This window comes from Malaclemys terrapin, chromosome 6 (assembly GCF_027887155.1).
Source record: "Malaclemys terrapin pileata isolate rMalTer1 chromosome 6, rMalTer1.hap1, whole genome shotgun sequence".
NCBI classification, from domain to species: Eukaryota; Metazoa; Chordata; order Testudines; family Emydidae; genus Malaclemys; species Malaclemys terrapin.
In genome coordinates, this window is record NC_071510.1 from 7,444,435 (window position 1) to 7,462,317 (window position 17,883).

General features: G+C 43.4%; 1 protein-coding gene across 2 annotated transcripts in view; it reads right to left on the reverse strand.

Moving 5' to 3' along the window:
* Positions 1 to 5,231: 5,231 nt before the first annotated feature.
* The window catches only part of PIGG (phosphatidylinositol glycan anchor biosynthesis class G), a 121,221-nt gene continuing 108,569 nt past the window's right edge, over positions 5,232 to 17,883 (reverse strand). For both annotated transcript variants that reach the window (XM_054031688.1, XM_054031690.1), the window contains exon 13: positions 5,232 to 6,731. In XM_054031688.1, the coding sequence (XP_053887663.1) occupies positions 6,506 to 6,731 (226 nt within the window). In that variant the 3' untranslated portion in view covers positions 5,232 to 6,505. The remainder of the gene's footprint in view (positions 6,732 to 17,883) is intronic.

Consider the following 17,883-nt stretch of genomic DNA (forward strand, 5'->3'; position numbering starts at 1 on the left):
GTGCATGTTGAACAGGAGAGTAACAGAATAACACCGTTAGGTCCCACACCAGAGAGCTTTTCAGGAAGAGAAGCTATTGCACACAGCTACCCAGTGTTCTCTCAAAGGAAAGAACAAAACCACCCAAAAGCAGTCAAGGTCAGCAGGTGAGTCAACAAAACTTCACGATCAACAATATTTAAGGGATTGTACAGATCTTATACCAGTATAAATGGGCTGTAGTAGTTTTGGGCCGAGGTTCGGCCCTCAGCAGGGCTGTGGGGTATCCCACCATCTTGCTCTGGTCCGGCGGCAGTCGGGAACCGCAGACCCACAGTTAGGGGCTCAGGCCCGTGAGCAGGGGCTGAACCAAGAGGTCCGAACACAGGCCCTTAAGCAAGGGCTGAGGCAAAGTCTATAGCAGCCCAGGCCCTAGGTCAGGGACTGGGTCAGTAGCAAATAGTTAATCAGAGGCCCAGGCCCTTAAGCAAGGGCTGGGTCAGTTTGTGGCAGCCCAGGCCCTAGGTCAGGACGGGGCAGCAAGCAAATAGTCACCTAGGTACCCAGCCTCTCTAGGCCAGGGGAAAAGGGGAGTCTGCCCCCCAAGGAGTGGGTGGCAGGGGGGACGCAGGCCTTCCCACTCCACTGCGTCCCAGCCCGGGGCCCTAGCAGCAGCGGAAACTCGCTGCTGTCAGTGGGGATCCTGGCCGCAACACACTGACATTGGCTCTGGCAGTGCAGCAGCCAGACTGGGGTCGGCTGCCCCCGGGCTACTTCCACACTCCCCCTCGTATGGTACCTGGGCCGTCTTAGTGTCGTCGGTGCTCTCCACCAGCATCGGCTCCTCGGGGTAGCTGGCACGGGGCAGGCTCGGCTCCTCCTTGGGGTAGCTGGCATGGGGCAGGCTTGGCCAGTCCTCCTTGGGGTACCTGGCATGGGGCAGGCTTGGCCAGTCCTCCTCAGGGTACCGGGCGAGAGGTAGGCTCGACAGGCCTGATAAGTCAGCAGGCCGGTCGCGGCCTGCGGTTGTCTCCCACGCGGGAGCTCGGCCACGGACATCTGCTCTCTCCGCCGGCATGGGCTCCACTGAGCTCTGCAGGTGGGCTTTTATACTTCCAGGTCAGGGCCGTGACCTCGGAGGGGTGGGGGCTGGACCCGGTGGCTCCGCCCACGTTGGTATTAGGGGAGGTTCGGCCCTCAGCGTGGCTGTGGGGTATCCCACCGCCTCGCTACATGGGCCAATTGAGACTCTCTACTGACGCTAGACTTATATTCACATTGACAAGGGTCAAGGACATCAGAAGCATCTAGAAACAGTGAGTTGTCCTGTTACAGCTTCTCTACAATCACATCCATTCCCCCTCTAACAAAGGGCAGGCTTGCCTACGGATAGCGAAGATTTAGTGCAGTCTGTGCTCAAGAAGACATTGCTTGATTTTGACACTCTCCACCAGCTAAGGACCCATCACTTCCCCACTTGCTTTCACCAGCTAGGAGAGGAGGTAGATCCAAAGCACTGGTTGTGGGATGAAGTTCTCACACCTGCAGTACCTCAGGAAGCTGGCTGAAAGCGTAGCAGACTCGTTAAGGCCTTTTTCCCCTCAAGACCTTGTTTTGCCACAATAGAAGCAGACAACTCACGTTAATCAGGTTGACCTTGTCTGTAAAATATGACATTTCCTTGGGGATGGTGAGGACTCTGTCCAGCTACCGAGGGGAGAAAATCCAGATTGACCAGACTCTCTATAACCTAAAACACCCGCTGGCCAAGATTTTATGAATATTATGCGGGGAAGACACTTTTTTTTTGGCTTCCTGCATAACCACGATGCCAAATACAATAACTTCCTATGCCTCAACCAATCAGCCGCAGTGTGAGATTTCCAGCCCCTACCCCTCTAGCCATCTTCCTCTTGCTCCAGAAGTCACGTATCATCTGTAAGCCAGGGGGACCTGTGACAGCAAAGCCTCTGAAGAGAGCACCCGGTGGCCACCTCCTCAATGGGGGCAGGCAAAAGTCTCTCTCAAGTCCTCCCAAACCACCGAAGAAACATCCTGTTAGTGGAACCTTTTCTTTGAGGGTGGACCATCAACATAGGTCCTTCACACTGAAAGGAGAAACAGACCCCAACCCCAAAGTGCAGGGGGCAACGGTCACAGGTTTTAGACCCAATTGCCTAATCTCCAATTGCGATCTAAAACCCAGTTCCAGAGGAAATTCACATCCCCTAGTTAGCTTTCTATATATGGCTTCCACTGGGTCAACTCCACCCTGATACGGACTTTAGAAACACGTTTTCTGTGTACATACATAACGCCTTACCTGGTATCTGAACATACATTTCACAAGAATATTAAAGACCAGTCTGAGCCTGGCTTTCATTTAAGACCTCCCATGACATTCTTTGGTAACCAGAATGTACGTACTAGGATCAGGATATTTTTGTAACCCCCTTGCCAGGTGGCACTGAGGGATTCTTAGGGTCACACCCCATTTTACAAAATTGTCACTTAGTGATTACCCATCTTCAGTGGTAGCATGTCGAAATTAGGACTCCTGTGTCAATGTCTCATGCTGTTTCAATGTCAATCAGTGAGCCAGATGCCATATGATATTAAGTAGAACTCCCCACTGAAATGAAGGGGGAATTTGGTTTTAAAAACTGACAGCCTGATTTACCTTAGAGTACACAAGCAAGTGAAATGAAAGAGGACATTGCACAACATTGTTTTTAAAATTTATCTAGCAAGTATCAAGAACTGTCAAATTAAAAAGGAGTATTGACCTAATGTGCCACTTCTCCAACAGGAACCGAGAAAAGCTTGACAAAAATCAGCTATTTGCTTATAGTACTGGCAAGAAGAAAAAAAAAAAAAGTCTTGTGGTCAGAACACTATTAGATTTCCTGAAGTTGGTTCAACAAAGTCTGCTTAATAATCATTCCAATACATTTGCCTCAGTATATCTGAACAAGCAGCTGTGCTATTTTCCACTCTCCAAAGGCATTTCTCTGTAAAATGACGAGAAAAGGATTCCAGGCTGCTCCACTGATATCCTGACAGTTGCTCTCCAAACCTCTGTGAGTTCTGTGCGTTTGAACTGCAACAAATCTCATGAACTTCAAGGTGCCAGTTCAAAAGCATCTCATGTCATTTTTCAAGCTGCTTTTTCTTTAAAAGAACCTCGCCTTCTCTCGCTGAAGTGCTGCTATTATTCTTGTTCAGACCCTTCTGAACAAGTGCAGCAAAAAGTGGTGGAGCTGGAAAAACGTTCATTATAAAGTAGATTTGAGATAGGAAAAGTATACATAAAGCTGTATGCACTCTGAGTCTGCCCATTCATCTCTCCTATAGAATGAATCTACTTCGGGAGCCCAGTTTTTTCCTTACCAGCTAGAAGCCATAGTACCAGAACTCAGGAAAAAGAAGGGTACCACCATTTACCTATGTTTGATCCTTTCTGAATTCCTTTGCAGCGCCTCTTCCCCTTGTTTAAACTCAAGCTTTGGGCCTAACTCCTCATTTCACCACACCAGCTCCATGCGGGTGGAACTCAATTCCAAGCACAGCAGCAACAATATTTCATTTTAAAAACGTTGCGAGAGTGAGAACCACAGCTCAAAAACTGAAGCCACCACGTTTTCTTGCCATACAGCCAAAAATGAAGAGTTCGGGCCTGTGGATGGGTGATCAAAATGCCTCCGCTCACAGCTCAGGTCTGACAAGCCCAAACACCCTACTGCAACATGTAGAATAGTTGTCCATCTGCTTCCCCTCAGTGTGATCTGCACACACTCCCATGTTGTGCGGAAGTAATGCAACTGTGGGAGTTAGTGCTGGTCCAATCAAAATTTCTATTTGCAAACTGCTGTTGACTATCAGATCCTTCCAAGCCGAGCATGCTATATTACAGCAGTGTCATCTCTCATCTCTCCTCCCACAAGGCCAAATGAAGAGTTCCCAACATATGAGGATAAATTGCTTAGATTAGTATCTTCAGGCCAGAAGGGACTACTACGATCGTTCAATCTGACCTCCTGCAGAACAATCCATACAATTTCAACCAATAATTCCTGTAGCGGAGGATTATAAATTGATTTGCTGGACCCCAGAGGCAGCTTCCCCTCTAGTTCTCTTCCCATATCTTTATGTGTTAGCATTTCTCCCTCAACCCATCAGGCTCTAGGCCCCTGTAATTACATTCTATACTAAAATTAGGAAGTGTTGCTCAGGAATTTACCAAGTATAGAAGATGGCAATAATCCCTACGCTGTTGCCAAGCAACAAATAACCAGAAAAATATTCGACCTGAGTATAAGGAGAATTCTCATTGTGCTGTGAGAGAGACATTTTAGCAAATACAAAATATTTCCAATATTCAACACTTCGTAGTTAAAGCGTTTTTATTTAAGAAAGAGTATCTAGAAAATGAAAGTTTGCCCTAACACAGGTCACAATTAATGATGTTCAAGAGCCATCAGTCTCTTATGTAGTTTTCTCCAGCTGAACACCAGTTATAGAAGGCCAACATTTTGAGATTGCCCATTCACAGAATTCGCATTATAGTGATTAAAATAGGTTGTTGGCTCCTTTTGGTAACAGAGATGCCATATACCAGAATAGACGTGGCCTCTTTCTGAAACTCACTGTGTCTGAAAGTTGAGATGAAGGTTATAAGCAACCCTAACAGCCTCAGGAGTGAATTAGAGGTCTCAAAAGCATTTATTTTCAAACTGATGCAGTACAAGAGGGTACATCATCTGTTAAACCCATCAATATACCTCTAATACATTTAACTGCGATACTGATTGTGCTTATGTTACTACACAGGCCAGAGTGAGAGTTAAAAAAAATATATATGGAAAGAATATTTAAATCTAGTATAGTTAAGACTGATTTGTTTTCTTGATGATAACTTGGAAAATGGCAAGATGTGCATTCCCTGGGGGCACATTGTGAGGTTTCAGGCTAACAGACAAGTGCATCCAGAGCATAAGTAGGGAATCTGACATCATAACACACCTTAGTGCTTGAAACTGAATCTATTAGCCCTTCCAATGCTCAAAGCTCTAATGCTTCTGTAATGTGTGAAAATCAAACAGGTTAAAATCTAATTATACATACTTAGTAATAAGCAGCAACACATTCTAGAACTGAGCATTCAGACTCTGTAAAAGATTCATTACTTTGTCAGCCCTTAATGCTTCTTATTCATTGTGTGACGCTCAGGAGAAAGGAATACAGAAGTCTCACACACTTAATCATGGTATTCCTCTACGGGAGGGAATACTGCATTTATAGGGAAAAATGCACACATTAAGAAAACTGCTAGAAAAACTGACACTGAATTACTATACATAACCCATCCACTATTTTGATGAAAAGGTTAAATATATACGGGGAAAAACACAATATCAGTTAAAGAATATAATATCTTGTAAGTTTCACCAAGAAATCCTGCATTATCTTGCAATGACAATCTAAAAGGAAGGAAACTGTCATTACACATTATGGTGACTGCCAAGTTAATACCATACATTTACAGCATGTAAAATACATATTTCTCGTTTTATAAAAGCCTGTTAGGCACTGGCATACATATTTACACAAATCTGCAATTTCAACAAACTCATGTTTATAGAATTACATATGTTTTAATAGAATTGAAAATATTTCATATCACAGTGATTTGTCAGGTTTCAACTATCAAAATATCTATCAATGTAGGCTTGGCATTACATATGGCCGTTACCTAGTAACCTTCTCATTAACAACCTCAAATATACATAAACAAGTAAGATTTGACCATTATTTGTTCCACACAATAGAAAAATAATATTCTTCAATTTACAAACACACCTCAATCTTATGACTAAAAACCACAAGGTTACTTCAAAATAATGTTATTCCAATTTATAATGGCTTTTGGGACTTGGTTTTTAATGAATTACCTTTAATATTTTATTGTCTAGCTAAAAGTAGCTATATAAAGATTGTGCCCCAAACCAGCAATTTTAGAATAACTGAAGAAATCTAAACTTAATGAGCACAGTTTTTACCTAGTTGAATGAGGACAGTCAAGCACATCCTATTTAAGGCCCGATACATCTCCCATTGATCGGGACCAGGCCCTTAACATTGAAGGCAATAAGTTGCAAGTCTATGAGTAACAGTGACAAAACACCAATAAGACTTCATTACTAAGGAAGTTTTTAATATTTGATGCCTCATTAATGGTAATGATGGTAATGGCTGCCATGGTGAAGATGATAAAGTTCTGAGTTCTGAAATAACCGATACAGAATAAGGGAGCTGTAACTAATGATGAAAAGGTGGGTTTACTCTGATTAAACATTCTGAAACACAAACCCATTTAAATAAAACAAGCCTTTTATAACATACATGTTTTCCAACAAACAAAAGAATTACGTTTCACAGGATAATTTAAAACCATTATTTTCATTATACGACTCCAGTCTAGTCAACTGGTACTGTGATGACAGCCTTTGGAACAATACATTCACTTTCAGTCATGGATTTTCTGAGATGGGTTCTGATCCATGGCTGTAAAGAACATGCAAACAGCAGCTGTGATGAACACACGCACTCCCTCATAAAGAAGTTTAGGTGAGAACACACTCCATATGAACAAGTGGTACCGCAGACCTGTTACCAAAATGATGTAGACTGTGACTGGAACCGAACATATCAGTGCATAGCAGAAACAGCCATGACCCATTGCTGCCGAATTCCTGTTAAAAGAAAAAAAAAAGTTAATGTTCACGTATTATAGATTCCAAGGTCGGAGGGATCATTTTAGCCATCTGGTATGACCTCCTTGTATGACACAAGCCATAGAACATCCCCGCTCCAACTGCAAACTCATAGAGCATATCCTTTAGTGATTTAAAAATTGTCAGTGATGGAGAGTCCACCATGACCTTTGGTAAACTGTTCCAATGGTTAATTACCATCACTGTCAAAAATTTACACATTATTTCCTGTCTGAATTGGCCTAGCTTCAACTTCCAGCCACTGGATCATGTTATACCTCTCTCTGTTGGACAGAAGAGACCATTATTAAATATCTGTTCCCCCATATATACTTGGACTGTACTCAAGTCACCCCATAACCTTCTCTTTGTTTATCTGAATAGATTGAGCTCCTTGAATCTATCACTATAAGGCATGTTTTCTAATTCTTTAATCATTCTTGTGGCTCTTCTCTGAACCCTCTCCAATTTATCAACATCCTTCTTGAATTGCAGGCACCAGAACTAGAAATAGTATACCAGCAGCGGTTGTACCAGTGCCAAATACAGAAGTAAAATAACCTCTTTACTGCTATTTCAGATCCTGTTTATACATCCAAGTATCATATTAGCTCTTTTGGCCACAGCATCACATTGGGAGCTCATGTTCTCTGATTATCCATCATGACCCACAAATCTTTTTCAGAGTCCTCCATCCTGTAAGTATGGCCCAGAGTCTTTATTCCTTGACGTATACATTTACATTTAGTTGTATTAAAACACAGATTGTTTGCTTGTGCCCAGCTTACCAAGTTGTGTGTCAGTTGCAAACTTTATCAGTGATGATTTTATGGTTATTTTCCAGGTCACTGCTAAAAGTGTTAAATAGCGTAGGGTCAAGAACTTATCCCTGCAGGACCCCCCTGAAAACACACCTGCTGAATTTTTTTTATTATTTATTAATTAATGGAGATATCCTATCTCCTAGAACTGGAAGGGACCTTGAAAGGTCATGAGTCCAGCCCCCTGCCTTCACTAGCAGGACCAAGTACTGATTTTGCCCCAGATCCCTAAGTGGCCCCCTCAAGGATTGAACTCACAACCCTGGGTTTAGCAGGCCAATGCTCAAACCACTGAGCTATCCCCCCCACCCTGAAGATTCCCTATTTACAATTGTGTTTTGAGACCTATCAGTTAACCAGATTTTAATCCATTTAATATCATTCTACTCTTTTTTAATAAACATATCGTGGCCCAAGTCAAATGCCTTACAAAAGTCTTAGTAACAGATGTCAACACTATTACTTTTACCAACCAAACTTGTAATCTCATCAAACAAAAAGATATCTAAGTTAGTTTGACAGGGTCTGTTTTCCATAAACCCATGTTGATTTGCATTGATTACATTACCCTCCTTTAATTCTTGATTAATTGAGTCTCATATCAGCCACCCCATTATCTTGCCCGGGATCAATGCCAGGCTGACAGACCTATAATTATTCAGGTAATCCCAGTTACCCTTTTTAAAAACTGGCAGAACATTAACTTTCTTCTGGAACCTCCCCATTGCTTCAAAACTTATTGAAAATAAACATGAATGGTCCAGCAAGCACCGCAGCCAGCTCTTTTAAAACTCTGGGATGCAAGTTATCTGAACCTGCTGATTTTAAAAATGTTGAACCTGAGCAGCTTCTGTTTAACATCCTTCAGAGATACTAGTGGAATGGAAAGTGTTATCACCATGCAATGAGATGTCATCTGGTTTTCCCCCAAATACAGAACTGAAATATTTACTGAACACTTCTGCCTTTGCTGCATTATTATTGATAATTCCATCATTTCCATCTAGTAACAGCCCAGTACCAATGTCAGACTTCTCCCCACCCCCCCCCCCAAAAATGAACAAACACCTGTTATATAGATCTCTCAACTTTTCATATCTAACATTGCTTTATTATAAAGGCACCTCTTACATGATCATCTTTATTTAGAAGACTAATGTCATATTTATTATTCAACGGCAATAATGTAACTAAAAAAAGGTTTCTCTATTGCCTTATATATCCTTGTCCTCTTCTGGACAGCCTCTGAAGCATCTGTCACTGTAGCAGCTGAACGCCACAATAAAGGTGCCTGATACTATGGTGATGGGAGTCATCTGTGTACAGCGATAGATATCCAGATGTCTACTTTCAGTATTTTTTCTACGTAAAGACTCCATAAAAGAGTTATGTTGGCAACTTTTAACAAAAAGGGGTGTGTCTTTTGCACTGTTCACCTTCTGATGCACAAGTCCCACCTTTCTGCAAAACCATTCTATATGAAGAGGTGATGACAATTTTCCCAGGACTAGTTTTCCCCTCTTTGCTGGATGGTACAGAACAGAAAAGGATTATTTATGTCTTAGTGAGCGCTCTCTAACATTAGTAAAGGGTAATTGGGCAGTGCACAAAACTTGGCACTCTCAAAATGAACTGCTGCCAAGAAGCGATGATACTGTATTAAAGCAATGTAAAAATTAGAGTATTAGAAAAGTTAACAAGCATGGTTTTATATATGCCCTCCAGAAAAATATTGTATTTCAAAGTGTGAGAGAGCAGTCAATTAAATCCATGTCATAAAGGCTGACAGCTTAGCATGATCCTAACCATAAATTAGTCTTCTCATAAAATACAGACCTGTCAATCCAGTGAAATATTAGGAGTCTGATGGAAGTAGTATATTCTGTTCAAAACTATTTCGAAAAATGAGATCTCCCTCATGACCCAAATCCATTGGTAAAACTGCAACTATCCCTTTTCCTTCTCTTCTGCAACTCTGAACTTCTGCAACTTTTATCCCCCTCTCCCCCCGAATTCTCATTTGCCCCCTTTTCTCCCCTCCCTTTAGCTAGCAGGATCCTGCCTCACTGGAGAGCTCAGCTAGATGTTCCTCTGACAGAGTGGTCTAGCCTAGGTGTTTTGCCCAATGTGTCACAACAAGCTTCTTCCCAACTCAATCTGTGTGGTCCGAATCCTGGTACCCACATGATAGGAGTCAGAAGACACCCAAATGAGGCAGTGTGGAGATGGAAGGCTCTGTAGAAAGTACCCAAGTCTGCAAGTTATGCAGACTCACTGCTTCTACTACTCAGAGGCACTTCCTCTATAGTAGTGATGCCACGGTGTTGCATACCCTCCTTGCCTTCCACATGGGTGTGTCTTGACTTATCTCAGCAGAGATTGCTCAACCACTCCAAATTATGGGCACCTGGTCAGGTTGGTACATGGAACAAAGCTCAGTGAATGGGGGGAATAACATGCATAAGAAAGTTTCTTTCCACAAAGATATTTTTATTTTGTTAGTAACCAAGCCCATCAACAGAATCCATAGATTATAGTTTGTATAGACTCAGATTCTGAGTGGACAGTGAATGACATTCCTCTCAGTTTTTAATTACATGGATCTTATTATTCTTCTGAACAGAAAATCATTTAAGATGGCTAGGTAGCTCTAAGATACGCAGTCTTTTTATATTGGTGACAAAATATCAAGCCCTCAAATTTTCATGGTTTATATGGGCCACTAAATACATGAATGTACTATTCTTTAAGTCCAGTTAGTAACTTCAGACCATGTCCTGCTCCCATTGAAATCAACAGCAAAACTCCTACTGATTTCAGGGGGGAAAAGAATGGGCCACTGAAACGTATTTCCACTCTGGCAATTGATTAAAAATGACAGGTGCCGTATTCATTGTTACTCAGCAACTCCAGAACAAATATGCTCAGTTTATAAATAAATGTCATTCCCTAACTGCCAAGCCAAGGAAACTCAGCTAAGATAGAAGAATAAGCTAGGTTTCTCCCTTCTTACACATAACCAATAGAATATTCTGTAGGCAAAATTAGACCTCAGTTACACCAGTACATTTCTACTGTCTTCACTGGCTTGTGCAAATGTAACGGATTCTAATTTAATACGGTATTTTGTTAATACATAGACTGAACAGAATCTGCAGCTCACTCAATCCTAGCTGTTTGTGCTAATTGAAGTAAAAAGTAGCAGAAATTTGTCACTAAACATATGGCATGTCTACACTTACTGGGGATCGAAGCGCCAATCGATGCACTGGGGATCAATTTAGCAGGTCTAGTGAAGACCTGCTAAATCGACTCCAGATCACCCTCCCGTCGACTCCAGGAACTCCACCGGAATGAAAAGCATAAGGTAAGTCGACAGGAGAGTGTCTCCCATCGACCCAGTGCGGTGTAGACCCACAGTAAGTCGACCTAAGCTACGTTATTCACATAGCTGGAGTTGCGTAAATTAGGTAGATTTACCCCCACAGTGTAGACAAGGCGTTAGCTAATCTGACTGAATAAGCAAAAGACAAAACCTGTTCAGTAAGAAGATAATTGTTGTTTCTTGTTTATTGGTTTTGTTTTACAGTCAATTCTCAGAGTCACACACTTTGAGGACGGATGTGACCGGGTGAAGATTATTTATGGCTGAATGCTTCTGATGTCTGTTAAACACTAAAAGGTATGAATGAGATTGTCAAAGGAATCTACATGAGTTAGGTGACCAACTCAATGGTAATTATGCATTTAACTGCTTTAGGCCCCTTTGAAAAAGCCCAGCCTTTATTTTTTAAAACAGAGGCGTTTTCTGTTCCCAATGTTCTCCTGCCAATACATTTGATATAGCCTTATGTTAAGTGAAAGTTTTCACACTCTCAAAAATTAATCAGTTGGAAGGGCTAAAAATGGCATTTCCCTTGATTAGAAATAAATTGATTAAGAGCAACTTTTAATGGACGGGGTGGTATTTATGCATGTACTGACTGACAAAAATAGACAAATGCTGATTTTGATATCCCATACTATAAACTGAAAAACATAGGAAAATAGAGTTTTCTATCAAATAAAGATGAACCTTTCCAATACTTTTTCCATCAAGACTAGAAAAACAGTATCTAAGCTCAATAGTAATATAGAAAGCACAGAACTACTCAGACACAGTAATATCAGATTGCCTTCTATTTGTATAATACTTAAAATTCAAGAAGATCTCACCACAATTTCAAAGTAGGATTCACCTTGCCTCTAAATGAAATACAGCCAATGTGGGGGATGAACTGTTTCATCGCTCATAGCAACACAGCACTACACTTTATGGAAGTATGACAGAATGTGAGTAGCCTAGAGCTGACTCACCACTCTGTACAACTTGCAAGCATCCCACATGGGCCAAACAGAAGAGAGAAATGGTTAAGGACTGGATGATTAAACTACTAACAAGGTGATTCAGCTTATCAACTGGGGACACTTAAAAGATGAGGGGGAGGGACAGGGCCAATAAGGGGGGGAAGCCGGTACAATTACCGGGGCCCGGCAGTCCAGGGCCCAGCTTCCCCCCACCTCGTCGGCCCTGTTTAACCAGTGCAGTCCAGAAGGGGGCCCGGCTTCCCCCCGCCAGCCCTGTTTAGCCAGTCCGCCCTTGCTGGGGGGCCCGAATCCGCTCTCGACAGCCCAGGGGAGGGAGGGGAAGGCTGGGCCAGAGAAGCCCAAGGTCTAAGAGATGAGATTCCCCGTCCCCATCCTGTTGTGGGGGACAAGTGTAACCCACAAACCTAATAGGGAGAGATCTTTAAGAATCTAAAGGGAAGAATGGGGGAGGAATGAGTTGTGTCTGGGTCACTGCTCTGCAGATGCACAATTAACATTTAACCCCTAGAAATGTCTGGAATTGGGTGTGGTAGTTTTGGGCATGCTGTATAGCAGGGGTTCACAATCTTTTCTTTCTGAGGCTCCTCCTACGTGCCATAAAAACTCCAGGGCCCAGCAGGGGCGAGGGGCACTCGGGGCTATGGGCCAGTGGGTCCCTCAGGCATAGGCATAGTCTGACTTCTATTTTGGGGGATCAGGGGCCAGTGGGGCTCAGGCCAACACTGCCCGGCGGGATCCAGGGAGGGAACGCCACTCCACCCCGTGACTCACCTCAGCAGGCACCCAGCCTGTCTGGGTTGTGGGGTGGGGGCACAACCAAAAATTATCACTCAAAGGGGCAGGGTGCTCATCTCAAAAAGTTTGAAAACCGTTCAGGGTGCAGACATAGGGTAGCTAAGGGCTGTGTGCAGGCAGGGGGGTAGCTCAGGCTACCAGGAGGGGGTAGCTAGGGCTGTATTCCGGGAGGGCCCCCACCTGCAGTCCCTGCTCCCCAACAGCTCTGCCGGGAAACAGGCTGCTTCCATCTAACTCTGAAGCATTGTGCAGTAGGTCAGTGATATTGTTAGCTTTCTGCCGGGGAAGCAGGGGCAGTGTTAGTTACATAAAGGGGAAATTGACTCACAGACTGTATAGAGCTGAGAAACAAAGACTTCAGTGAACTAAACTTAAAGCTTTGGGAACTCTGAGTTACTACTTCTTCTGTTTCTGTGGGGACTACCTCATTTAGATTTAACGTGGGTTTTTATATTTATGTACAATTGTGAAGATAATGTATGTGGATTATGAAGTAGCCTTGTTATTTAGTAGAAATTAAGTTATTTTATTATGTTTCTTTATCATTCTAAAATTGTATTAAGTTGGCACCTAAATATTAAGTTAATTCCTCTTGTTCTTTTTGGACTTGACTGTGAGGAGACTGACCCTCTGCAATCCTTGCTGACAATCCTCAGTGATTGAATTCTGAATCTCCATGTGCTTTGCTAGGAGTTGGGTAGAGCACTAGGAGAGGGGTGGTAAAGTAAACTCTAGCCCACCCAAAGGTTTCAAACCCTTGTATAGCACATTGTAAATAAAGCACACAGTGTTGAACCTATGCAGGAGTGTAAGAAGACTGTTTGCAGCGAGGAATCCAGGCTGAGGTAGTTTAGTGCTGACAGGAAGGGATTTCAATAAGCAGAACGTAGTTCTCTTTAATAGATTTTAGATAGGGTATAAGAGCTAATCCCCTAACTCATGAAGAAAGGGTCATGAAATGTGTAGCGGGCATAAGTGATTACAATGGTTTTAATATCATATTCCTAAAAAGCTCCTTCAGCAGCACAACAGTCCATAAAAATGCTGGCTTTCTGGTCTGCTAATGGCTTCAAGAACAACTACTGTCCTTAGTAAAGTAGGGTTACCATATTTCAGCAAGCAAAAAAGAGGACGGGAGGAGCCCCGCCCTAGCCCCGCCCCTGCCCCTCCCACTTCCCGCCCCTCCAGAACCCCCAACCCTCCCCCCGTTCCTTGTCCCCTGACTGCCCCCTCCTGGGACCCCTGCCCCTAACTGCCCCCAGGACTCCACTCCCTATCTAAGCCTCCCTGCCTCTTGTCCCCTGACTGCCCCAACCCTTATCCACACCCCCACCCCCAGACAGACCCCTGGGACTCCCACGCCCCATCCAACCACTCCCCACCCCCTGACAGCCCCCCCCAGAACTCCCAACCCATCTAAACCCCTCTGCTCCCTGTCCCCTGACTGCTCCGATCCCTCTCCGCACTCCTGCCCCCTGACAGCCCCCCCCAGAACTCCCAACCCATCTAAACCCCTCTGCTACCTGTCCCGATTGCTCCAATCCCTCTCCCCACTCCTGCCCCCTGACAGCTCCCCCCACAGAACTCTCAGCCCCCCACCCCGCTCCTTGTCCCCTGACTGCCCCCTCCTGGGACCCTTGCTCCTAACTGCCCTCCAGAACCCCACCCCCTACCTAAGACTCCCTGTTCCTTGTCCCCTAACTGCCCCCTCCTAAGACCCCCCCAACTGCCCCCCAGGACCTTACCCCCTACCTGTACCCTGACTGCCCAAAACTTTCTCCACTCCCCCCAAAAAGCCCCCCCCCCGTTTCTTGACTGCCACCTCCAGAACCTTCCTGCCCCCTGGCCCCCCTTACCCTGCTGCTCAGAACAGGGTGTTGGGCTCTGTGCGAGCCGGACACGTGGCTGAGCTCCCCAGCACAACAAAACCCGGTCCCTGGCCCTGCACAACAAAACCCGGTCCCTCGCCCGGACCGGGCTGCAGGGGAGAGCTGCCCTTGTATCAGCACAAAGTGCTCTCGCTCCCGTTTTGCTACGCTGCATGGCAGAAACCGCTCCCAGTTGCAAAAGGGGAGGGCTGCACTTTGTGCTGATACACTTGCTCAGAATGCAGGGCGGATCCGGCTCCTCTACAGCTGCTCCGGAGTCCAGCCCGGGACTTTCCTGCAGCCCTCCCAGCCGCTCGGTCTGCTCTGCCGGGGGAGGGGGGAAATCCCGGACATTGTGAGTGCTTTACAAATTCCCCCCGGACGCTATTTTTAGTACAAAAAGGAGGACATGTCCGGGTAAATCCGGACGAATGGTAACCCTAAGTAAAGCATGAAGACTATTCCATAGTAGATTGATTTTCTTTGAATGTCTCCAAACCCAATAGAACTCAGACCCAGTTGGCTTAACTGATGAAATCACAATCTTTGGGTAGTTGGGTTAAAGTTTTTGAGTAATAAAAAAAATACACCTTCCATTTCAGCATTTAATACTAATACCAGCAAACCCTTCAGTGGGGCTGCTACAGTATTTGATCACTCAGAGGCGCTACCATGAGAACACCCCCTTGACTCAGTAAATGAGATTTACCATCATCCCAATTGTGTGATTTACCATCATCCCATTTAAAACTTTTAACTTGACAGATGAGTTCAGCTAGGTGAAGGATTCCTATGAGATAGCTGTTCCACTGCCCTCGTCTAGATAGCGCACATTTTGGTAGGGATTTTAAAGCATCAGCCAGTTGTGTTCATTAACAGCCTGGCAGCCACAGAGTGCCCTTAAAAATGAGCATATGCAGGACTAAGGCAAGTTATAGGCCCCATCTAAAGTTCTGATCTATGGCTGCTTTCCTAGCATACGGACTCTGCAACAATTTCCTCCTTTGTTGGTGAGGTAAGGGATAAGGGACAGAAAGAGGGAGAAGTAGTCAACATACTGTGGATAAAGTCCCACTAGAAACACGTCTGTTGATATTTATTCATGTTTTAGTGTTGTTCAGGAGGTTGCATCCATTTAAAAGTTCAGCTCATTTCCTAGATTAACTTCCGACTCTACTGAGTACTCAAAGTGCATTAAGTGGAGAAATACAAATCAGAATTTGCTCACTTAAATGTATGCTGAAGATAACTAGAACCAGAAAAATCAAAGGCTTATCAGACTCTTGCGCAGTAAATTGCTGCACTGAATGATGCAATTACAGCAAATTCCCTATTCTGAGTACTAAATATAGTCCAGCTCAGGCAGGGGCTTTAAAAAGAAATCTTTCTGCTAAATTAATATTTAATGACATACAAGGAGGCAAAGTCGGGAACTCCCACACTATTTATGGATTTTCCGCTCGCCTTGCTCTTACAAATCCCAACAGTTAACATTCTTCACCAAATCTTTCACCCTACAATGCCTCGCTCGTCTATTTCCACTGAAAATAGGGTATGTAGTATGGAGGTGAACTTAAAAAATAAAAAAATTTGCTGGCAAAAAATGTGAAAAGAAAACCACTTTTTTCTTATAAACCATTTACACTGAATACTTGTGTGACCAGGTGCCTGGATGCACCACACTGAGAATGCTATATTCAGGGCAGACTGCAAGGAATAGGGCAGACAAATCCCAAAACTGGTGGTTTATTCTATAATTAGATTCACCAAGCCAGTAAAAAAAACAGCTTCTGTAATACCACACCAGTTACCAAGAAGCCAAATACAGTCTCCTTTAAGCATTCCAGCCCACGACTCCCATCTAGACAGACAAGTCTAATATAGTGAGAGGTTATTGAAAACCTGATTCACCACATATGAGGTTCACCAGTCCCAAAGGACCAGACACTGATCACCAGGTCAATACGAGTCTCAGATCTTACCCAATAATCACGCAGATGCCAATCCTTTAGTAACTAAAACACTAAAAGTTTAATAATAAAAAAGAAAAAGAAAGAAGAAAGTTGCTGTAGTTAAAAGATCAATATACATACAGATAAGTGTAAAGGCCTTAGGTCAGTTTCATAGCAGAGATGGTGAGGCTGCTGATTTGTAAAAGTCTTTTTGGAATCAATTTTAAAGGTTATAGTCCAATAAACAGTTCAGGTATAGAGTCTGTTCAAGTTCTTCCGTGAGAATTTCAGGGTAATCCAGGTTAAACCTGGAAACCTCAGTCTTTAAGGCTTAGACCTTCCCTGTTAAAGTTTAAGCAGACGGGAGATAAAAAGGATCAGTCCTGAAGCTTTCTTTATAGTTCCTCTAGCCAGCTGATAAGTCTTTTGACAGCAATTGTCACAGCAGGACCTTCCCCCCACCACCGATGAAGAATGGACAGTGCAGATTGTTTTGAAACTAATCCGTTTCCTATGCATACACAGGTAGACTACCTGCATCCATTCACATAAGGCAATTAGCTTTGCAAACTATCGAGATAGTTCCCGGGTGGTTTACTATGTGGAATTACAACTTTCAAAAAGATTAGGACAATAATATTATTATACCACAAGTCCCATCTAAATGAGACTATCCCCCTTTCGATCTCTAATAGAATAGAGTAATGAAGCATTGTGAGACAGGAGCAGGATTAGTATCTACAAGCTAATTAGATCACACTGTTAAGCTTATAACAAGATTCAGGTGAACACAGACAAATACCCTTAGCACCGACCCTTGATTTCTATTCCTACATATAAATGGGTTAATGATTGCTGGTCTAGGACAGCTCTTTGAAATTCACATACATGTAGATTGTCTTGATGACTCAAGAAGAGGCATTGAAATGTAATGAGTCACTCCCAAATTGACCAGTCTGTCAGTATCACAACATGCAGACCCCAGGTCACATTTCATTTTTTAAAATAAAAGACAGCTGGCACTACACATATTGCCATATGAATTGTAAAAATTCATAGTTTGCATTAATATAGGTCTTGAGCACAAGATAAAAAGATGCTGTAGAACAATGTAAACTTACTGAAGCAAGAACGTGCACTTCTCCTCTGAACGATTTTACTGTGAAATAGAGGATGCGAGGCAAACAACTAACGGAAAACAACAATTGCTAGTTTGTGTCTATTTTATCATCTTCCTTTCATCACTGGTTCTCTTTTGACATTTCTGTTCTCCTGGTTTCTCTCCGCACTGAATATCAGTGTTTACGAGATTACTTTTTCCTTGGTG